Source organism: Bos taurus, chromosome 17 (genome assembly GCF_002263795.3).
Source record: "Bos taurus isolate L1 Dominette 01449 registration number 42190680 breed Hereford chromosome 17, ARS-UCD2.0, whole genome shotgun sequence".
NCBI classification, from domain to species: Eukaryota; Metazoa; Chordata; class Mammalia; order Artiodactyla; family Bovidae; genus Bos; species Bos taurus.
Genome location: NC_037344.1, coordinates 40,108,375 through 40,132,482, shown reverse-complemented (window position 1 = coordinate 40,132,482; position 24,108 = coordinate 40,108,375). Strand labels below are relative to the sequence as shown.

General features: G+C 45.8%; 2 protein-coding genes across 11 annotated transcripts in view; one reads left to right on the top strand and one right to left on the bottom strand.

Annotated features, from left to right (window-relative positions):
- The window catches only part of FNIP2 (folliculin interacting protein 2), a 126,790-nt gene extending 103,442 nt beyond the window's left edge, over window positions 1-23,348 (top strand). For 8 of the 10 annotated variants that reach the window (XM_002694423.6, XM_024977606.2, XM_059876283.1 and 5 more), the window contains 3 exons: window positions 13,781-13,981; window positions 17,852-17,967; window positions 19,647-23,348. In XM_002694423.6, coding sequence (XP_002694469.2) covers window positions 13,781-13,981; window positions 17,852-17,967; window positions 19,647-19,725 — 396 coding nt within the window. In that variant the 3' untranslated portion in view covers window positions 19,726-23,348. The other 2 variants (XM_010813808.4, XM_024977610.2) reach the window with 2 other exon arrangements.
- C17H4orf45 (chromosome 17 C4orf45 homolog) overlaps window positions 15,728-24,108 on the bottom strand; it is a 133,474-nt gene continuing 125,093 nt past the window's right edge. Inside the window, 1 exon segment of the mRNA NM_001077088.2 lies at window positions 15,728-15,892. Coding sequence (NP_001070556.1) covers window positions 15,845-15,892 — 48 coding nt within the window. The 3' untranslated portion in view covers window positions 15,728-15,844.

The window sequence follows — 24,108 nt, the reverse complement described above, 5'->3', positions numbered from 1 at the left end:
TGGGAGTTTCAGGCTGCTGACCAGGGGGTGAAGGAGGGGCAGCCAGGCGACGTGGGCAGTCACAGGTATAGTCATGGGATTGTTGCTACAGATGCTGCCAGGGTTACGGGAACCAGTGAGGCTGCTGAGGCATCTGGGGACGTGCGGAGCTGGAGGCTGTGAGCACCACAGGACACAGCAGTGGGGAAAAGAAGAGGGTCTGCCTGGTTGTCGGAGCACGATGGGGTGGGGGAACCCCCGACCTCTCACTCCTCCAGCCGCTGAGCTCCTACAGGGCCTCCTTTGGGCTAAGCCCAGCTAGAAGCCTCAGAGTGAGGAGGTCATAGCTGATGCAGATCCAGGCCTGCGGTCTGCAGAGCTCACCTCTGCACAGGACAGGGAAGGGCACAGGGTGAATCTGGAGGCAGGTGGGGCAGGCCGGGCAGACAGAACAGTCAGCACAGATGGTGACAATTATATGCATCCCAGGAAGAACCAAAGAGATGTCACATGCGTTTTGCTTTTTGGCTGATCCTTACAAGTTCCTAAAAGTAATCTATTTTAACTGATTTGTCATTAAGTTCACTTTGATGGCTGTTTGAGGATGACTGTATAAAGATTAACACATCTTATGGAAAATTGCCTCGTGGCTGCCTCTTAGCGCTTCTCCACTATCTGCAGCGTGACAGGAACTAAGCAGTGGCGGAAACCATGTCAGTCTGACAGACCTGTTTTTAACTGAGCCGCTATTGGGCAGACGTGCAAAAAAATAGCTGTTTTGTATTGGAAGCATATTTTATCTTGGGCAGTAGGAAGAGTCCTCTTTGCATCAGGAAAATTGGAATTTAGCTGGTTACTTTCTCTTCGCCCAGCAAGTACTTTTCAAGAGGTAGAACAGAAGGCAGTGCATGCAGTCTTTGGCCTTGAGCCTCTCCTCTGTGAAGACCAGACTTCCATCAGGCACAGGCCAAGCAGGCTGGAGGTATTTGTGTAAAATGGGAAGAAAAGTTTGATGGTGAAGCAGCTGCACTCACCCCCCTGAACAGGGAAGGAGGAGGTTTGGGGAGGGACCTGAGGCTGGGGGCCCGCCCCGTGCAAGGACTGGCACCAGGTTCCTGACCCACCCTGCTTTGTGCTTGGCCACCACCTGCTCCAGGCCAGCCCTGGAAGGAGGCAGTTCTGTCGTTCTCTGTCTGCATAGTCCTCAGGAGCATTGTCCTTGCCTGTCGTCTCAGAAGCCCGCATGTCAGTGACCTCGGAGAAAGGAGATGCCCTCCTTGGGCAGCGCTCTTTCTAGGTCATCTGAGCCACTGGCCGTACTTTAGTGGCCACCAGGAGCGTAAGGCCCTCCTTTTGCAGCACCATGTGTTTATAATCATGTATGCAGCACTGAGGGGTTTTTCATTCGCCCGTGTCGGTTTGATCTGTAAGAACACTGGTGCTGCTCACTGGACCCTTCTTCCATGGAGCCTGGGTTCTGCTCTGACAGGTGTGCCAGGAGATCACATGTAAACCCACAGGGCCATTCTCACCCACCCATCCTCCAGCAAGTTATCATCTGAATGCCCCAGACCTGCTGACCACCACTGTGAGGACTCATCTACAGACTGATTGTCCTCCCTCAACTTATTATCTGCAGAACCATTCATGACATTTTGTACATTTTCCATAGGCTGACACATTCAGATGTTTTGTGTATTGGGTTTCCATGGTGACCATCTAGGGCTATAATTCTTACATTTAAAGAAACAAAACCATGTTTCCTCTGCTTGTGCTCTTAAAGACCTGTCACGTCCCGTTTTCTCTTCTTTTCAAAGGTAGTATTTTCACACTGCAGCTGTTCTCCTCTCTGCAGACTATGCAGTCAGTGTGAGAGATGGAAAGTTATTAAGTCTAATAACCTACATTGTGTCGAGTGGTGGGAACATCTCCCATGCAGCCCGCGTGGGTGTTAATAGGGAATTGCAAGGGTCATAAAAATATCTTCAGAAGAATGTATCCAATCAGCATTAGTGGAGTTCTAATTTCACTTGGGACATTCATCGTAATGAATTTTGCTTTTGAAGTAAGTGTTCCATTTAAACTTCTCAGACTGGGATCCTGCTCCATGGCAGTGTTTAAATAAAAACAGGCTACTTTCAACTGCCATTGACAAATATTTGTTGGAAAATAAATTAGGAGGTTTAGGAGGCGGAACATTATATTGAATGACTGCTCCACAAAGCCTAGTAATTATTTAAATTCTTGAGTGTGTTGCCAGAGAAAAAAGCAAAGATCCAAGAACAGGAGCCAAGTTAGGACTGAAATACTGGCTTGTTGAGGAGGAAGAGCTCGGGATAAATTGCTCTCTCATAATTTACTTTCAAGAACCTGGTTTTTGAATTTTAATAATTCCTAGTATTCATGCCACACTTCATCCAGCTTTGAGATTCATAGTTGTTTACAGAGAAGGATTTTTAACTTTTTAAGAGAAGTTGATTTACATTATTGATCCGTTTTTGAGGCCTGCGCGTGACAGGATTTTGAAATCTGTCTTATGTAAATACGCACTTCTGTAACCTCAATGGACTGGGTTGTGGAGTTTCTTCTCTCACTGAGGTACTGCGTCTGGAGCTCCCAGTACTAAGAATTTCTTTTTGTGCATTTCCTTATCCTAGACTCTTACGAAAGAAAGAAGTGTTAACTTTATTTCATTCATGTCCATTTTTGTTACCGGCTTCCACATGGTAAGATTCTAATGGCCTTTAAACATTTTAACATGTGTTCTTATTTAATCCACCTCCTACCTCTGTTCCAGCGTTTGAACTGTTTCTCTGCCTCCTAATGCGTAGATTATACAGCTGCCTTGAGTTAGGCTGAGGTCATACTTAGTTTCATGTTTTTCCTGCCGCATCTAAACGTGAATTCTTTCTTCTGTTTTCCTTTTGACTTTGAAGGGTGAAGTGGGAGAGCCAGCTTCACTCTGCACCCATGTCTCTCAAGGAGCTTTTTCTCTCTCCTTCTTTTCACCTGTGTCTTGTCCACCTGTGGGGACTGCTGACCCATGGGTTCTGGGTACTGGGCCGGGACAGCTATGAAGTTGCAGGGAATGGAGGTGGTGGAGGAGGCTGACTTGACCCTACGCTGTGGTGTTACTGCTTGTTCGATGGTCATCAGGTAAATCTGTTGGCTTTGCTAGGCCTCAGAGAAACATATTTAGAGGAATAGAAAAAATGTAACCCAGCAGTTAAGAATGCAGCTTCTAAAGGCAGCCGTACCTGCGTTTGACTCATGGCTTACTCCTTGTAGCTGTGTGGCCTTGGGCAGGTTTCTCTCATCTTCCAAGCATCTTTTTCATGTTCTAGAAAATGATAGCACTTGTAGGTCTGATTGAAGACCATGAGATGATGCGTGTCTGTTGTTGAGCACAGTGCCCCGCACATTACTGAACACCCATTAAACAGTAGCTGTTAAAATGACACCATGAACATGCTTTGTAAATTAGTTTTCCAGGATGCTCACGCTCTGGCTCTTGAACAGAAGCAGTACCCATTCATTCAGTGTTAACGGCTGCTGAGTTCCCTCTGCCATGACGGTCCAAGGAGCAGGCCAAGCCACTTAAAGCTCTGCAGGGTCAGGTCATCGAGACCAAAATTAGCATCACATGTTGTTTCTTTTAAGAAAAACTCTACGCTAGGGCTTCAGGCATCTTCAGAACACTCTCTAAAACGAGGAAAAGTTGGATATGGCAACCTCTTTAAGAGTAGCAACAGGTTGACTCCAGAAATCAGTAGTGCAGATAAGGAGCTTTGCTAATGGCTTGGCTGTGCTGTGAGCCTTGAATACCTAACGGAGCCCATGCCACACCATCAGCCAAGGAGGTTAAGAAAGAGCCATGAGTCACAGGGACCGATAAAGCATTGCCTTAGTAACAAATACAACACTGAGGTGGCCCGGATCAGCAGCCACCTTCAGTCAATGGTGTTGTAGAGAAAACAGCCATGCAGAACACATCCGCTGTTTGAGACAGAACAGCTCTGGTTGCCTCCTTTCCTGGGTAGGGTGGTGAGCATGGTGGGGCCATGGACCTTCAGCGCCAACTCACTGTTGAGGGGTGTGTGTGTGTGTGTGTACATGTACACACGTGTCTGTATAAATGCACATGTATAAGTATGCACACTGGGTTATGACGTTCAAACGTATTTCTTACTGCACATGGTGATTTTTAAAAATACTTGAAAAAACTACTGGTATCTGGGTATCGCCAACTCCAGTCTGAAATCTTGGTGACCCCCTCCCCTCCTCAGCGCCCCTCCACCTGCAGCCATTATCTGGATGCAGCCACTTTATACATAGCCATGGAGGGCTCCTTCTCAAATAGGGATTTGATTGGTCACTCTTCTGCCCTCATAGGGACCCATTTCTTTAGAGAGTGAATTCTAGTCTCCTTGGCTGGGATCGCCCCTCGTATGTCCTTCACACACGCACACACGTGGTCACACTGTCAACCAGCCTTTAACTCCCCTCCTCTCTCCCACCTCCTGGCCGATTGCTGTGTTCCCTCTGTTTCAGGCACCATGGAACCAATTTCTGTGCCATTTGCAGACCTCATCCTGACGTTGCCCCTTCTCTGAAACCATTCCAGTCCCTTTGCACATGCCACGTGCTTCAGCCTGCAGCGTCTTCTCCTGCCAGGCTTGCAGTGCCCAAGCAGGAAGGGGGCTTCAGTCCTGCCAGTCCAGCACCCAGTCCAGGGACAAGCAACACAGTGTGGTCCCCTGCACTGGTTAGAGAAGAGTGTGTTCCTTCAGGGGACCCTGTGCTCTAGACTGTGACCCTCCTAAAGCAGAGAAAAGAGATAGACTCTGCATTTCGGAGAAGGCAATGGCACCCCACTCCAGTACTCTTGCTTGGAAAGTCCCATGGACGGAGGAGCCTGGTGGGCTGCAGTCCATGGGGTCGCGAAGAGTCAGACACGACTGAGCGACTTCATTTTCACTTTTTACTCTCATGCATTGGAGAAGGAAATGGCAACCCACTCCAGTGTTCTTGCCTGGAGAATCCCAGGGACGGCAGAGTCTGGCAGGCTGCTGTCTACGGGGTCACACAGAGTCGGACATGACTGAAATGACTTAGCAGCAGCATTTAAGATATAAAGACGAAGACTGCTGTGCTTAGATGTGATGCCTGAAGCCCTTTGTGTTCTTTTTCTTTACCTAAAAGAGAATAAAAAGCTCTCAAAGGCATCATTTCTCTTGCATTTTGTAAATATTAGACACGTGGCTAATTTTGATGTTTTCCCCAGTTTTTTCATCAAAGTATTTGGACTGTGCAAAGTATCTGGACATCTAAGCCATTCTCTGCAGAAAAAGCTACCAGCCTTCTTACATTTTGTCTTAGCATCATGCACATCCTCCCATAACTTTGTTCTGATGATCCCTTTTGACCTCGAGCATCTCTCCTCGACTTTAAACTGTTTGCTTCCTCAGCAAGTGACTGGCCTAAAGTTTAAGGCATCCCTGAAGCTGTGCCCTGTATGCTCAAGGCTGAGGCTTCCCCGAGCCCCTGCCTCCCAGGACCCCTCAGCAGTGCCCAAGGTCCAGAATGGTTGATTCTCTCTGCTTCTCTACTTTATCACAACTCTAGAAGCCTTTAGAGACGACATGGCGCCTGTTTCCAAGAGACACATACAGCACATAAAACAGAACAACAGCAACATGATGGTCTTGCGGTCAGGACGAGGGGGCTTAAGCTGAATGGGCAGGGGCGTTAGCCCTCCTCCCACAGCCCAGAGTAGCTGCTGAGTAACTACGTTTAAAATGGTGATAGTGATAAAAGGAAGGAATTGAAACCCTTAAAAAGATGGTCTGATATGATACCCAGCTATTTAGATTCGTAAAAGAACTAAAGGGAGCTGCTAAAATGGAAAAATGCAGTCATGGAAATTAAAACTCAGGGGGGTAGTCTAATGAGCAGAACAGATTAAATGCAGCCAGAAGGGATTAGAGTTTGTGAAACAGTGACGAGATACAGACCTGCCCCTGTGACTGTAACTCTGAGACAAAAGGACATGAAAAAAATGTGAAAAGAGCCAGTAAGAGACGTGGTGGCTTGAGCGAGACGGTTTTATGGTGTATACAGGAGGCAGGACAGAGAAACAGTATTTGAAGGAAGAATGGCTGCTATCTTTCAGATTAGATGAGCCCACTGACAGGAACACATCCATGCTGAGCTTCAGGTCATCAAAGAAAAAGGAAGCTTGTCACTGGCCAGAGAGGATGGCTCTGTCCTTCAGGAAACCGAAATCCAGCATGTGACTAAAGACATAAACAGTGAAAATAGAGGCCACTGTCAGGATGGGAGGCAAAGAAGGCATGGATGGCTTCCTGGAGGAGGTGACATCTGCAGTGAGGATAAGCAGAGCTGGAATGGGGGCTCCAGGCAGGGCACAAGGACCTCCCCCAGGGGCTGCAGACTAACTGCAGGCAGAGCCAGCTTGACTGCCATAGGAGCTTCTGTCTGTCACTGTAAACTGCCGGCGGGAAAGCCTGGGTGCCGAGCATTTAGCTTTCGGTATTCCAGATGATATTATAGACTGGAAGAGGTGTTTGAGAATGGTGAGTGGTGATAGGATTCTGTTCTCTGCATGAATGTGAGACTAAAGGTGGATTGTTGTTTTTGGGGGGGTATGGGCCATTTTTAAGGTATTTATTGAATTTGTTACAGTGTTACTTTTGATTTATGTTTTCATTTTTTGCCTGCAAGGCATGTGGTATCTTAGCTCCCCAACTAAGATTGAACCCCCACGACCCCACCATGGGCACCCCCTCCCCGCCCCTGGATTGGAAGGCAAAGTCCTAGCTACCAGGGAGGCCCCAGACTGAAGGCTTAAAAAGAGAAAAAAACTGGTCAGGCAGCCACATGTATCTGCATCCTTCTATGTGCCCTCAGCCATCCAGAAGTGGGTGGACTTACTTAAATCCTCAGTGCCAAAGATGTGAGGGGTTGTGGTTATGTAGGTGGGCCTTGGCCCCTAGAGAGATAGGAGAATAAAAACAGGATCTGACGACATTTAACCAAGAGCAGATGCTGAGAATGTGAGCCTCAGAGCATTGATTATCTGCTTTTTCTCTGTGACTAACCCAAGGCCTATTGAAATGTTGTAAGGACAAAGACTGACAGAGTCTTGTCAAGAGAACACACTGGTCATAGCAAACACCCTTTTCCAGCAATCCAAGAGATGATTGTACACATGGACATTACCAGATGGTCAAAACTGAAATCAGATTGATTATATTCTTTACAGCTGAAGATGGTGAAGCTGTGTACAGTCAGCAAAAACAAGACCTGGAGCTGACTGTGGCTCAGATCATGAGCTCCTTATTGTATAATTCATGCTTAAATTGGAGAAAGTAGGGAAAACCACTAGGTCATTCAGATATGACCTAAATCAAATCCTTTATGATTTTACAGTGAAGGTGATAAATAAATTCAAGGGATTAGATCTGGTAGAGAGGGCCTGAAGAACTATGGATGCTTAGCATCACTAATTATTAGAGAAATGAAAGTCAAAACTACAATGATGTGTCACCTTACACCAGTTAGAATGGCCATCTTCAAAAATGTATAAACAATAAATGCTGAAGATGGTGTGGAGAAAAGGGAACCTCTTACACTGTAGGTGGGAATGTAGACTGATACAGCCACTGTGGAGAACAGTATGGAGGCTCCTTAAAAAACTAAAAATAGAACTACCATATGACCCCATAATCCCATTCTTGGGCATATGTCCAGAGAAAAACATGGTCCAAAAGGATACATGTACCTTAATGTTCATTGCAGCACTTTCACAATAGCCAAGACACGGAAGCAACCTCAATGTCCATTGATAGATAAAGAAGATGTGGTGCATAAATAGGCAATGGAATACTACTCTGCCATGAAAGAATAAAATAATGTCATTTGCAGTAGCATGGATGGACCCAGGGATTATCATACTAAATGAAGCAAGTCAGACAGAAAAAGACAAATATGTGGTATTGATTATATGTGAAATACAAAAAATGATACAAATGAACTTATTTACAAAACAGAAACAGACTCACAGACATAGAAAATAAACTTGTGGTTACCAAAGGGCAGAGGGGGAAGGGATAGATTAGGAGTTGAGGATTAAAATATACACACTACTGCATATAGATAAAATAGATACGGAACAAGGAGCTATACTGTATAACACAGGGAACCAGAGTCAATATCTTGCAATAATCTGTAATGGGAGAATATGTTAAAAAAAAAAAAAAAAGATATGTTTTCGTATATATGTATAACTGAATCACTTTACATTTGAAACTAACACAGCACTGTAAATCAACTATTTTTCAAAAAAAAAATTTTAATAAAGAGGTCACTACATAAAATGTTAGTGGTATAAATAGCTGTACATGGAAAAGAAATATGTTAATAGTTGTGTGGATGACTTAATAAGAACTGGATCCAATCTAGAAATAAAGAAATCTGAATAGAGAAGTGTTCAACAGAGCCAGCATGTATTAGGTATTTAGCTCATGCCTTGCATTTTGTTATGTTCATTTCTGAGACTACGGAAGAAAATGTAATTTCTCTCCTTGAGTTATTTACGGAATCACTGAGTAGACAAACAGATGTGCAATCAAGAGAGAGTTAGGACAGTGTGATTCCATGCCAGACAGTGGACGTGGGGAGTCTCATTGTGGGGCAGAGGGGAGATGGGGCCAGGCCAGGCCCCTGAAGAACTGGAATGTTTAGAAGGGAGCGCCCCAGCCTGAGTGAGAGACGGGCTTCCTCTCTGCCTGGAGAAGGAGGTTCTCCTGAGAAAGCCTGGAGGGGAATGTGTGCAGGTGGAGGTGAGCCGGAGGGAAGCTGCAGGGATGCAGAGACAGTTTGACCCATAAGCATTGGGGGAGGGGCCCATGCTAGGGTAGGTTTCTGAGTCAGAGAGGGTTTGGAGATGTGGTTACATGAGAGGGTGATGTAGGATGTAGGGAAGCAAGGGGATGCACCTGATGATTGGGGGCACTACACTACGAGTCTCATGCACATTTTGTCACAGAAACCCTGAATTAAGTACCGTCACACACTGCATGGTGGTTCATCCGTAAATAATCCTCCTGCTAATGCAAGAGATACAAGTTTGATTCCTGGGTCATGAAGATCCCCTGGAGAAGGAAACGGCAACCTGCTCCAGTATTCTTCCTGGGAAATCCCATGGACAGAGGAGCCTTCTGGGCTACAATCCATGTGGTAGCAAAGAGTCAGACACAACTTAGTGACTGAACAGCAACACACTCTGCAGATGTAGAGATGGAAGCCCCAGAGAATGGGGTCGCTAAGGCCCCACAGCCAGTAAGTAATGAAGTGACAGTCAGGCCCAACCCTGCCTGGCTTCAGAGTCTCGGCTCCTTGATGAAATATCCGGACCTGAGGGAGGGAGTTCGAGAGGTCAGGCTCATGGGAGGTGTTTGAACCATTCAGTCTAATGGTTTACAACGTTTGTCAAAGTGCTTAATTTCTCAAAAGCATGCTCCGTGCATTCGTTACTGGTAAGTGTATTTATGTGTACCTTGGGTTGTATGCGGGCCTGATAAAACTAAAGAAACCTGCCTGACAGATTTTACTATTAGTTACTTCTATATTTAATAAGTTACGGCTCATAAGTAAAAGTAATAAAGAAGTGTCATGTAATTCAGTTTTCCCTTCGTTTATGGTGGTTCTACATATGCCATAAGTAGAGCCATTGCGAAGAGGAGTTTTCTGTTGAATACCAGGCAGGGCAGAGGCGTGTGTGGGTGAGAGTTCCTGTGATTATCCAGGCGGGTCTTCTGGATCTCAGAGTTCTTTAAATTCTACAAGCTTAGTGACCAACTAATAAACCAAACCGTAAAACATTTACACTGCCCATTACTGCCCATAAACGTTACTCTTTAGTGGGCTGTGTTTCCTTTGGAAAGATACATGTCAGAAATCTCCAGAATCATCAGAACATGTGCTTCAATGCTCTGACCTTAGAGAAGTTTGGACCAGATCAGGACTGGGCTGTCAGTTGCCCTGGTGGTCCTTAGATGATAACTTGAAATGGTTGCAGATGACATTTTTTTCTCTCTCTCCAGTATTCTTTTTCTTGAATATTTACATTTCCTTCTATTTCCATCTTCCTTTAAAAAAAAGTATTTGGTCTTCAATAAATGAATAACTACTAAATGGCATAGTTAGATGGAGACAGTTATGGTGACCTGTGGATGTATTTAGGGAAAGTCAAAGTGTTAATTGCTCGGTGACACCTGACTTTTTGTGACCCCCATGGACTGTGGCTCACCAGACTCTACTGTCCGTGGCATTTTCCAGGCAAGAATGCTGGAGTGGGTAGCCGTTCACCTCTCCAGGAGAACTTCCTGACCCGGGGATCTTCCTGAATTAGGGATTGAACCTGGATCTCCTGCATTGCAGGTAGATTCTTTACCATCTGAGCCAGCAGGGAAGCCCATTTAGGAAATTACATGTTAAATATGTAGTAGTCTGAGAATGTATAATTCTTTTTTAAAATTTTATTGAAGTACAGTTGATTTACAGTGCTGTGTTCATTTCTGCTGTATAATAAAGTGACTCAGTCATACATATGTGTATTCTTTCTCATGTTCTTTTCCATTCTGGTTTGTCACAGGTTATTGAATATCGTTCCCTGTACACTTCTTTCTTTAAGGTGCTGTCCTGACAGCATTCCGTGGTTCTTCTTCCCTGGATCCCACACACGTGACACTCAGTGCTGTGCATGGGATCACGGGTGCTTGCCTTCCCTGTGACTGCTGGGCTCGACCTGGTCTGTCTGAAGTCTGTCCTTTCTCAAGGAGCTGGTCCTGCACTTGGGGCTGAGAGTCCAGGAGAGAGGAGTCAGCCCCTCCTTCAGGGAGTGGGCTCTGGGCTCCCTGTGCATTGTCCCAACCTTCGGACGCAGCTCTCTTTAGTCTGTCCCCAGGTTTCCAGTGGTGATTTAGAAACGGCTCGTGCTCACATTTTCTCTCACGTAATTGTGCCGTCTCCTCTGTTGCTCCTCTGCTGTTTCCACCCCCAGGTCTGCAGCCTCCTGGGGTCACTGGTACCCAGACAGCCTTCTATCCATCACGTCCCCAGTGAGCCTCGCCGCCCTCCTGCCGGTGGCTCACTTCTGGAGGTGGAGCTCTGTGCGGTTGTCGGTGGTGTGCGTGGTACCGCGTAATCTGCAGTCTGTCTGCTTTCCTTGGATCAATACACTGCTCCCTTCCCTGCCACGAGGGGTGGGAAGCTACTTAGGAAACTGAGTGAGTTGGAAACTAGGGCCCAAATTATCCACTACAAATAGTTCATCCAACTAAAGCTAGACTTTTATACCAACTGTCCCAGCCTCCTGGCCCCCTACTCACAGGGAGGTCTCGGAGAAGGAGCCCTTGAGTGACCTGGCTTGGATCCTGTTCCCGCACCTTGATAGAGGAAGGTGACTGAAATCCAGGGAGAGGAGATTGGCATGCCTTCCTCTCACTGTGTGTACATGGGCATATGGACTTTAATGATTTTATATATATATATATATATATATATATATTTTTTTTTTTTTTTTTTTAAGGGGCTTCCCAGGTGGCACAGTGGTAAAGAATCTGCCTGCCAGTGCAGGAGATGCAGGAGACATGGGTTTGATCCTTGAGTCAGGAAGATCCCCTAGAGTAGGAAATGGCAACCCACTCCAGTGTTCTTGCCTGGAGAATCCCATGGACAGAGGAGCCTGGCAGGCTAGAGTCCATGGGGTCACAAAAGAGTCACACACAACTGAGTGACTAAGTACATATACCTCATATACACACACAGCACATACACTTTCATAATGGAAGTCCCGTGAAGGAAAGGTCTTCGTCTATAGATTCATACAGATCTTTTCTGGGAAATACCCAGCACACTGTGAATTTCTGATAAAGGCAAAGCATTGAAGGAACTTGAACTCCAAATGCAAATCTTTTAAATTTCCAAATTTTCATTTGCTTTGATCATAAGGACCAAGTCATTGTCCTCTTGCTGTGGATCGTGACACAGGGATTGAGCAAGAACTTGCCGGAACTTGTAGAAGGAACTTGTGGCAGCCATGTCTGTACTTTCTGTTCTGGAGAGTGTGTACAAGGGTAGGAGTGAGGCGTCACAAGACCCTGTGGGTGAGAGTGGGAATTTGTGGTCATTATGTGTGTGTGGGCATTTCAACTCTTCGGTTAAAAAGTCTAAGAAATGAGAGCCGTCCTTGGGAAACTGGGCTCCATTAATTCAAGGATCTGTTCTGTCACATTCTTTGTTCTTCATGTTTAAGATTATTTAAACATACACTTGAATAAATGTGGGCCACTAGATTTTGCCTGATTTGCTGTTCTTTTCAATGGGGAAATATTGTAAACCATGAAGGTTGCCCTCCTGGATATGGGACAGGAATAAATGTTGCTCCCAACAAAGTTCTCATTCAGCCCATCAGTCACTTCTTCCCGATCTGTAAGAAAGAATACAGAGATTGAATCAAAAAAGCCTCAAAACGAAGGAACCAGATCACCTGTTAAATGTAGAGTATGGCAGCAAACATCTTGAGTTTCCATCAATAGCCTCCCCAATAATAGTGCTGTCTTTTTTTAAAAAAAAACTTTCATTTATTTGTTTATCTGTTTATTTTGGCTGTGCTGGGTCCTCCACGTGTGTGGGCTTCCTCTGCTTGCAGTGAGTGGGGCTGCTCTCTAACCGTGGCAGGCGAGCATCTCACTGCGGTGGCTTCTCATGTTGTGGGCACAGTCTCCAGGGTGGGGGAGTTAATAGTTGTGGCACCTGACTCAGTTGCCCCATGGCATACAGGATCTTCCCAGACTAGGGATCGATCCAGCGTCCGCTGCATTGGAAGGCAGATTATTAACCACTGGACCATCAGGGAAGCCCTAGTGTTAAGTCTTAAGTACGTTCATCAGTGGCCACACTTGTACCTTTTGGCCTAGTCTCAATAACACAGCTCCCTGGTCCCGTCTGTCTAGGTGGCTGTTGGAGGTGATTTATGTATGTAGCACATGGTTCCTGCGTAAATATCACTTCTTGAATAAAGCTATACTTTTCGGGGAATATTAAGTCACCCTTCCAAACCTCGTGATGGGAAAAATGACAGTAGACTCCTGCACCGTATTCTGACAGTCTCCATTGTAAAGGGAGTGAGCAGAGGCTTCCCTGGCAGTCCAGTGGTTAAGACTCTACGCTTCCACAGCAAGGGCACAGGTTTGATCCCAGTTCAGGGAACTAGGATCCCACAAACCACACACAAAATAAAGGAGAGTGCAGCCTTCCAGAAGGAAGTGGACTTTCATGTCCTGGTTTGGAGCAAGATTGCAGGCCTTTTTGTTTACCTGTGAGCACTTGATGATGTTTATGGGTCCCTTCTGAGTATAGGAATAAAATAATGTTGGACTGCAGTTTTATCAAGTTAATGTTTAAATGGCATTGTGACAGCACTCTTGAGTCCCTGTGGAGCCCTGGGCTCCTGGGGCTCCCACCATCACTTTCTTTTTATTTTTCAATTGGAAAAAAATTGATGTACAATGCTGTGTTGGTTTTTGCCATACAACAATGCCGAATCAATCATTGGCATACATGTATCCCCCTCCCTCTTGAGCCTCCCTACTGCCACTGTAGATCATCACAGAGCTCTATAGCTCCCTGTGCTGTACAGCAGCTTCCCACCCGCCATCTATTTTAGACACCTGGAAGCATGGCGAGGAGTTGACCCCCTGTGTCTGCCCTGCAGCATCCCGTGCTGGACGAGCCCATCGCCGAGGCCGTATGCATCATTGCAGACACAGACAAGTGGAGCGTCCAGGTGGCCACGAGTCAGAGGAAGGCGGTGGATGGCATGAAACTCGGCCAGGAGGTCCTGGTGTCAAGTCAGGTGTCCAGCTTACTGCAGTCCATCCTGCAGCTCTACAGGCTTCACCTCCCTGCCGACTTTGTAAGTTTGTGTTCTCCAGTCATTAGAGAAATGAACTATAAAAACACTTCCCATGGTATTGTGGTTATAAAGTCACAAGTTCCTGTGTATTGATTTTAGTATAATTGGATGTTAGCATCAGTGGAAACAGAGCATGTGATACAAAACCAGCACATGGGCTGGATTCAGTAACAATAGTCCTTCTGGAAACAGAGACATCATCTCTTTGAACAAGTTACATGAAGAAGTAGGTATAATGTGAAGGCAGTGGTCAAGCACACAGGGAAATTTAAAATACCCTCCTTGGGGAAACTTATTGGATTTTCCGTCATCAGTTTGGTGCCAAATCAGCCGACTTTCCGAAGGGACTGTCGTTCCATCTGCTCAGGGACAATCCTCCCAGAGTTGTTATGGATAAAGTAGGATATTGTATGTGTCAATACTTAAAATGTTGACTCACCATAGCTGTAGAGGTATCAGTTGTTCCTTTTTGAATGGGATTTTGCAATCACTTTGATAACATTATATTAAATACAGACAGCAGACAGACCCCCTGAACTCCTAGAAAATGATCAACAGTTCTCCCTGAGTCTCTGGAATAATATGCACAACAAATTCGTGTGTGTGTGTGTGTGTGTGTGTGTGTGTGTACGCACACATATGTAGAGAGATGAAGAGAAACCACACTTAAGGAGGGAGGGAGCCAGGTTTCCAGAGCAGGAAGACGTGTACCAGGAGGGGAAGAACTCCAGGAGCTGGGAGGGTCGCACCTGAGATGAGCTCACCTGCATTCTCAGCTCCCCCTCCCTCCCCTGTCTGCACTCAGCCCCGCACCAAACAGCTAGCATCTCCCTGCCAGCCTCCATCTCCTTGCCAGCCTCCGGCCTCCACAAAAGATGCAGAGCTAGTAACAAGCAAGTAGGTGGCTGGATTACGGTCAGCTGCCTGATTGCTCAGGAAGGGTTATTCCCCTGAGTTCTTGTGACCAGACCTACAGATGCACCATACCCCTTGGAAAGCCAGGAATCCTGTGTCCTTGGAGGGGGGCTTTGAAACATTGAGGTGGCAGTGTGGCATCACAGGGACATCACGGGGATCACATCTGGCTTTGCCTATTTGGTTCCTTGGGCACCTCAGCTTTTTCCTTTGTGAACTGGTACCTTTGCAGCAAGCACGTGAGAGCCTCGCTGAGGTGTGCTTTGTACCTGGCCAAGCCCAGGGTGAGATGAGGCTCCTTGCAGCCAGTGGACAGTAGTGGACAGTCAGTGGGCTTTCAGTGGCCTGGATTCAGACCAGGCTCCTCTGCTTCCTAACCATGTACCTTGTCAAAGCTGGGGAACAGCAGAAACTGTCCTGTCTGTTATGGGAATTAAGTAAGCTAATTGACTTAGCTGGGGCTAAGTGAATTACTGGGGCTAATTCTCTGGGACTTCCCCGCTGGGTCAGCGGCAAAGGAACTGCCTGCAATGCAGGAGACCCAGGTTCAATACCTGTGTCAGGAAGATCCCATGGAGGAGGGCATGGCAACCTACTCCAGTATTCTTGCCTGGAGAATCCCATGTACAGAGGAGCCTGGCGGGTTACAGTGCTTGGGGTTGCAAAGAGTTGGACATGACTGAAGCAGCCGAGCACAGTTCACCTAAAGCACTTGGAGTAACACTGGATGTTATACACACTCATAAGACAGCTTCTGTTGGTATAATTGTTAAGAATAACTACTTATGTGAAACAGTGCTCACGGCTGTGAAGAAGGACACCACCTATTCACTGAAACCTTTATTTGGGCTTTAAATGGCAGGACCCCTGTCCCAGTGGTGACCCAGGAGGCACCTGTGGCTTCTTACAGCATGACCCTTGTTCTGCACTTGCAGGCAGCTTTTCCTTCTAGTAGCAACGTGCATCATGTTGATGTAGAGGCCGAAACTTGCTTTTCTGTAAGAAGAGAGAGATGTATTTGATTATACAGTTTTTTTACTATTTTATATTTTATATTTACTTTTATATTTTATTCTGTAATCCATATCTCTCACTACAGTTGACATCTTAAGTTATCCCAGCAGTAAATTACCACAGTTCTTTTTTACTTAATTTAGACATGTTACATTTAACCACAAAATCAAGATCAAAGAAAATTTCATCTGCAGTTTAAAATTCTCCTTAAAATTCACTTGAATGAAATATACAATTAATTTTCTGTTGGTGCTTTGAATATGGAAAGAGAAAGTAGCTATTTAAAATTTCAGAAGTTAAAATTGAAGAAATCCATCTCAGAAAGGAAGGAGCAGATCCCCAAATAGTTCAATTTCATAATCAAGCTTTGTAAAAAAAAAAAAAATTCTAAATGCTTGGATTTCAAGTTTCATGGACATTTCACATGAACCAACATTCTCTTTATTTCCATACTGCAATACATAGTTTTCCTGGGGACTATGAAAATGCTGTAAATTCACTATTTTAAACCATAAAGGATTCAACATACTGTAGATGTTCCTTTTAATATTTTATAATGCTCTTATTAAAACTTTGTATTTACTCCATAGGGAACTGAAACTGAGCAGGAGAGCCTCCCCCCAGTGAACCCCACTTCCTTGGGGGAACATTTCCATGAGAGCTGGTGAACTCCTCCTTGCTTTCATTATTACTCTTACTCACTTACCAGTTGTGTTTCATCCACACAACACAATGCACTTAAGGTTTTAAGCCGATGGAAAAGATTGCATCTCGAATGCATACTTTGTCTACATCACTGATCAGCCCAGATGGTCAAGATCAACATTGTCAAGTGCATCTGTTAATCTTTTTACCTTGAAGACAGCAGGCGTAAATGGTCTAGAAGAGAATCACGTCAGATGGACCCTTGCCAGAGCCATCAGGTGACTTACTGAGGTGCCTGATGACTGCCTGCCAAACGCAGAAGCATTTGCCTCTGGTGCAAAGCACAGATGGTTGCTGTTCTCTAAAACACGAAGTTGGACACAGTTCCAAGGGTAGAGATGTCCTGAAAATAATTGCCTGTCTCTATTGTTATTAGAGACCTAGTTAAAGTACACTCTTGAGAGACAAGAAAAGTTCAGAATAACCTTGTTCCAGTCATTCTTCTGGGAATGAATTGTAACAAAATAATCTGAGGTATAGAAAACAACAACAGAGATGCTTTTTATAAAAAGGCATTGGTAAAGAATTTTTAATAACATGGGGAAGGGATTATTAGAAAGTTTTTTGAAAGCAGAGAATAATTGTACTTATAGAATGATTTCAACTATGTAAAACAAAAGCTTTTTTAAAAAGACTAGAAGATATATATGAAGCTCCTAACAGTCATTGGAAAAAGTAAACTGACTTGTTTTACAAAAACCTGTTCTTTAATATTTTTTAATTTATATTAGAATATAGTTGATTTATAATGTAGTGTTAGTTTGAGGTGTGCAGCAAAGTCATTCAGTTATACATATACATGTGCTAAGTCATGCCCAACTCTTTGAGGCCCCATGGACTATACTCTGCCAGGCTCCTCTGTCCATGCAATTTTCCAGGCAAGTGGAAAACTGGAATACTGAAGTGGAGTGCCATTTCCCACTCCAGGAGATCTTCCTGACCCAGGGACCAAAGCTGAGTCTCTTGTGTCTCCTGCGATATCAGGCAGACTCTTTGCCCATATAGGTTATTACAGAGTACTGGGTAGAGTTCTCTGTAGTATACGGTAAGTCCCTGTTGATGACAAAACTTATTCCTCCGAATGGTAGGGTTTGCACTGGCTTGCAACCCCTTAAGTATATTTTACAGAGGTGAGATCACAGTTGTGTACTTGAAAGGATGGAGGGAATTCCAGCTCTTGAATCACTGGCAGAGATCTGAGTCCCCAGCTCACCGTGAGTGTGGTTGGCTTTGCAGTGCGTCATGCACCTGGAGGACAGACTGCAGGAGATGTACCTGAAGAGCAAAATGCTGTCCGAGTATCTTCGTGGACACACGCGTGTGCACGTGAAAGAACTAAGCGTCGTGCTGGGGTGAGTGCTATGGAGAACCACCGTTGCCCCCGGGCTGTACCCACTGACCCGTCCAGCCCCTGCCGCTCCCCGGGGACACCAGAGTTTCACACCTAGAAACAGACTCTCCAACCTTTCAGCTGGAGGTCCAGGGTCAGCCTTCCCCCCGGAGTTATTTTATCCTTGAAAGTGGAGCACGTAATCCTCCAGATGCCCATGTCGAGGCATTTCACTAGGATGTGGGAGTCACGGGCTGTCGGACAGCAGCTGTGCGCTTCTTGCCGTTTCTGGGGGAGGTGAGGAAGGCAGCCCTCCTGGACTTGGGGCCCACCTGCGTGTCCCAGGTGGCCGGACTCTCCTCCCTTTTCCTGTGAGCCCATCAGAAGAGGAGGTGTGCATGTCATCCGTGTCCTGCATCATCTTCCAGAGACTGTTTGCCCTAATTTCTCTGGGGGGAAGAAATTCTGACTTGAGTTTTACTCTCTGCTCAATTTTTCCACAGAGAAGTAACAAAACGACATCGTCTCAATAGGGCCTTGTCCCCTGTTTTCCTGTGATGACAATCCCCCCCAGTTTGGGGCAAGAAAATACCGTGTATAAAACATCAGTCCCAAAATTCTCTATTAGGCCTGCCAGTCAAAGTTGTATTATTTCAAGGCTCAGGCCTTTGCTTTCTTGCTGGACTTCTCATATCAGACCCAGGATATGACTTACTGTATTATTCCACTCTCAGCATTTCCTGCCATACTTTTCTTTTTTTTTTTATGTTCTTCACTTTAAAAATATTCTCCCCTTCTGAGGCATTTATTTTTGCAGTTTTTGCTTAGATCTCTTCACCAGCCTCACAGTAGTCCTGCCTCATCTGGTTTCTGATGTGGTATGTGCAGCTCTTATTTCTAGGGCGCTTGCCTGGCCCCTGACTGATGGATGCCCACCATCAGCACCCACCCCTGAAGGATCCACCCTGAAGGTGGATTTGCCTTCTTGCTTCAGGCCCCACAGTGCCTTATTGGGCCCCTTCCAGCCCTTCCTCACTGCCCTCCTGCTCTCAGGCCAGCAGCACTGCAGTGCTGGGAACTTGCTGTCACCCTGAATGTCACTGCAGAAGGCAGGGAAGATGCCACAAGCTCATACCAGCTGCCACCTTAAGTTCTATTTTTAGTTTTTAGATTTTGGAAACAAGGGACGTTAGAACGTGTTTCAAGGACTGAGACCATCCTAGCTTTCCCAGGACACCCAGCAGCCCCCTGCCTGTGCTCCCCACCCTCACTGACTCTACCTCCATTCTTAGGAGGTGGCTTCGGTGTCTGAGTGTTGAGTGCGTGCTGGGTAGGGGTCTCGGTTGTGTGAGCCATTGAAGAAAGCCCAGGGGTTTTGAAAACACTGTCACCATCTTGGGTTTCCAGAGACTTACTTGAAGCTGGTGCAGACTCGGGGTATAGTCCTGGAGTGCTGACTGGAGGAGGTGTTGTGCAGAGGCCCTGCAGGGATACAGGCCCTGGTCCCATGTACATAGCTGCCACTGCACCATCAAAGGCTCCGGGACCCCAGCAGGGCGGGTCTCAGGAACAGGCTCACCATCTCCCTGCCTCTTTCACTCTGTTCTGGTTGCCCACCGGGCAGGTCTGGGATCTGGCAGTGGGACGCTCCTATAAATCCTGCCACCTTAATGTAACTACCTCCCCTCTCTCCACGTTCAGGATCGAGTCTAACGACCTGCCTCTGCTGACGGCCATTGCGAGCACTCACTCTCCTTACGTCGCCCAGATACTCTTGTAAGCTAATGCTCAGGACATTAGCTTAATGCTCCTCCTTGAAGAAAATCGGATTCTCAGCCCAAGGAGGAAGGAAGGCAGCTCCCTGCGACCACGAGGCGCCAGCAGGGTGGACGGACGCGGTCCTCCCCGCGCTGTGCTGTGTTGGGGGCATCGCTTCCCGGGGTGCTGGCTGGAAGCCGTAAGTTTACTGATACCAGGTGTCTATGTTGTCATGAGCAGTCAGGCCTCCATCACCCTCCGGTCAGCGTGGGCGCTGAGGGCACAGCGGTGACCAGGGACCTGAGAGCAGGCCTGAGCGACACAGGCATCATCGCTGCTAGAACATCTCAGAGTGCAGGCGTGAGCTCCCCAAGCTGGAGGAAGCGATCCCACTGTCCTGAGAAGGCAGTCAGCACGGGGACTTGGACACCAGGGACGCGGTGTAGTGGGGCCCGCGGGTACCGCCTCCGCGCCAGTGGCTTTGGTGTCACCCTCTGGCAGAGAGCACGAGGGGACTGGCTGTGGGGAGCAGAGCTCCAGGGACCCACTGCTTCCAGCCTTCCCCCAGTTTCCCTTGTTTGAGATGCAGCCACGGGTAGGTTAGGGATGGACTGTTGGTGCAATAAACCCGAGAATCAATGTAGCATCCTCGTCCCATCCACATACAGTGCACAGCAGCGGAGGGCACAGTCCGACCCCACTCGCTTCATCCTGAGGCTTCAGAGCTCTCAGCAGCCTTGTCAAAGGGGCCGTTTACCAAAGTTACTTCTGTAAGCTCGAGAGCATTTCTGTGGCTAAATCCCTCCAGCTGAAGCCACCTTCTTCCTGTAACAGTTAATACAGATGACTATTTATACTTTAAAAGGCACAGCTGTCCAGGTGGGAAGTGAAATTTGCAACAGTTCAGGATGACTTATGAATCAGTTTGACCATTTCTAAACAGTCCATCTAGGAGCTCAGTTTTCACTCTATCATCTCTGTGCCTTCCAAACCCTACATCCTTTTCAAAACACCTTCCCAGAAATTGACTGCCCTGTAGTATAAAACCTGCCGCAAGGCAGCATTGCTTATGTATGAGCGTAGTTTGCTTTTTAAAAACGCTGAGTTTTCTGTTGATACGAATTTTAGTTGACTGATTGTAAGGCAGGTGATGTCCTGACATCCAGGGTAAAGGAAAAGACTAGTAAATTGGTGGTGTAAAAAGCAGGGGTAACCCTGTCAACAGCACACCTGTCGCGACCCGCAGACCTTGAGGACTTTCACTATAACCAGGCTCTGATCTCCTTCTCCTTCAAAACTTGACCCAGTCCTTTCCGTGTACCTTTTGCACCTAAGAATATGAAGCGACTTCCCTTTCAGGAGTTAGAATCCTCTGTCTTCAGATTTGCTATGCGATAAAATCCTAATCCCAAACCCCAAGTTACATACGTCTCTGTCTGTATTCTTTGACAAATGTGAGTTGCTTGTTGGAAAGAGCAGAACAGCCGGACCAATGGAAAAAAACAGGTGTGTTCTTTCTTAGGACTGGTTCTTAGGGCTAGGTCACAGCCTCGGCCTTCCCCTCTCTTTTTAATAAATCACGTGTTGTTGTTGTTGCTGTTTTTCTCTTGGCTGCTCTACTCGGCTTGTAGGATCTTAGTTTCCCAACTAGAGATTGAATCTGGGCCCTTGGCAGTGAAAGCTCAGAGTCCCAACCACTGGACCATCGGGGAAGTACCCCTCCTCTCTCTTTTTTTAAGGATGTGAAGCGCAGAGGATCTTGAGACTAAAAATCTTTAATTTGTATTTTATGTCTTTCTCTCATAAAAGTGATGTCCATTTTATCTATGTTTTCTGTTTTCCTTTTGCCTGACGTCTGAGATGAGACGGGTATATTTAGAGTCCCTGGTTCCATGACACCATGGTGGTTGTCGCGGGCCTGGCCCATGGCCGCCCTCTCCCCATCTGAGTCCCTTATGTGTGATGCACGTGCTGAGCGAGGTCACAGCGTCCCCACTGCACCAGCTTTGAGCATCCCCCAGTCTCTGACCCCCTTCTCACGGGCCTGTTCTGGACACTTTCCCTCCCCTGCCACCCTCCAGGGTTTACAGACAATAACTAGATGCAAAATCAGTGCAGGTAGCGGCCTGTGGAGCATTAGACCCAGCCCAGGGAAGCTGAGCTTTAAATGGTCAATTCTAAGCTTCATGCAGAAAAGATGTGGCCCAGCCCCTGGGAGCCAAGAAAACTAGCTTGGCCTCTGCATGCCCCCCTCCCCTAGAAGGAGGTGACGAGGGAGACCCCTCAGGACATCAGGCAGCCCGCCCCTCACGGCTGCCGCCTGCACCACAGACCAGGAATGTTGCTGCTCTTCTGTAAACCCTCCTCCTCTCAAGAACATCCACCTGTTCTCTCATAAACTCAACCTCTTCCCAAAAGTGGAAAAAGAATCTCATGGAACTGGGTGGAGACACGCCAGACACCACCCCGGGGCCGGGTTCTGTCTCAGCCACAGAGGTAAGGAAGGGACCCGCCCTCGCCCAGGCCCACCTCAAGAAGAAAGCAAAATTTTAAAAAAAAATGTACAAATAGAGAAAACTACCTCAGTTGACAGGATTCCACCTTTAGGGTTTCTTCAACTTTGACGTCTTACCTGTTGAGTGTACCTCTTGTAGCATCTTGCTTGTCCAGGCGAATGGGAGGCAGACGGAGCGGGTGTGCGCCAGCGTTGCCGTGCGGGCCTTCCTCCAGCATGTCGAGGCTTAATTTTTCGTAGATTGATGAGTGATACGAATGTAAAGATACTTGTGTACGTTTAAACATGACAATGAAAACTTAAAATGTAGCTTCCATACTTGTGCATAATTCCAAAGTATTTTATTTTTATCAGTGTTAAATAGCTTTTTGTACAGGCTCCAATCCATTTTTCTGAAGTGTGCTGTTTTTTAATGAAAGTAACGATAAACTTTTCACATCCCATGAAACTGCCGTTTACACATTGCAACTTTTTAAACTTATCATATTTTTCAAAGTTAACTTTTTTCGAGGGAGGAAAATCCCCACCTGCTAAATGATACTAAACTCTTGTTTTGGCTCTTCTAATTAGGTCCTGAGATTTTATAAAATTCAGTCTGTAGCTTTTTAGGTTCCTCACTGGAGTTGGTTGTACATAAAAATAAAGAATATAAAGTGACCCTACAGTTCTTTTAAATATCTGAATTTTTCCACTTACATGTGCTTTTGAAAGTATTTTGTTCATGCATACTTTCACCAATAAATTGAAAAAGTCTTGAGCTTCTTGGTAAATGTGAACCATTTGTTTCCTATTGTGCTTTGGGGGCAGGAACCTTTAATAATATAATATTTGCCTAAATCAAGCAGCCCCCTCTGAATGTTAATTTTTAAAAGTCCATATTTGGTGAACCATAAATCTTGGAAGCAAGACTGCAATATGCTTAAATTTAAGTGGTGTTTTAAAAGGAGAAAATTCCAGGGTTGATTTGTTATCATTGAAGTTCCATTACAACAAATTGATAGGACTTTGTTTTTGATCAGTTAAATAGATATCAGTATCAATGTATGGAAGTCTTTTTTCTTAAAACTTGTTCACATATTACTTTGATCCATTTTTCTGTGGCATCTGGTGCAATAAACCTTTTGAATTTATCTTGAACATTTTCTTGGTACTGCCTGTGATTTGTCTGTTATTCAGACTTAGACATCTCATTTCCAGTAATTCATGCTGAAACAAGCCCACTCTAAATGTTAGTGACTCTCAGCAGGGGTGTTTGGTGAGCATGTGATGGGAGAGGGCTCCGGGCACAGAGTGGGAGGGAGCAGAGCAAATCTCCCAGGGATAGAGAAAATCTCGTCACGTGCTGGACACAACAGAATAAGGAGCTATCCCACCTCCTGTGTGACTTAAATATCCTGCTGCCATTCATATGGGTGAAAACCTGTTTATAATGATTGAAGCTGAGAATTTAATTCTGCTTTACATAAATGCACAACATACTTCTCTCGTGATCTTAATATATACCTAATTTTCCAGGAATGCCACTGTTGTATAAACTGAGGCAAGATTTTACTTTGTAAAGTTTAGGATGTTAATAAGAACTGACATATATTTGGAAAACCATATTACCAGTAGCTGTGTTAATCATGGAGTTTGTCATCAACACAATCTTCTGATCGTCTCTGCTTAGAGCTGCTGCCTTCACGGAGATTCCATTCGGAAGCAAGTGTCTGCTTTGTTGATTATATTTTCTAAACCACTAGTGCCCCAGTATTTATGTATTAAAATATATATTAATATAAGTTGTAAAATAGTGCCACTAGGACATTATAGTGGTTTGTCATAAATTACAGGTGTAAGTTATTCTGTTGATGAAAATTATGCATTTTATTTTAGGAAAATAAAGGGCAT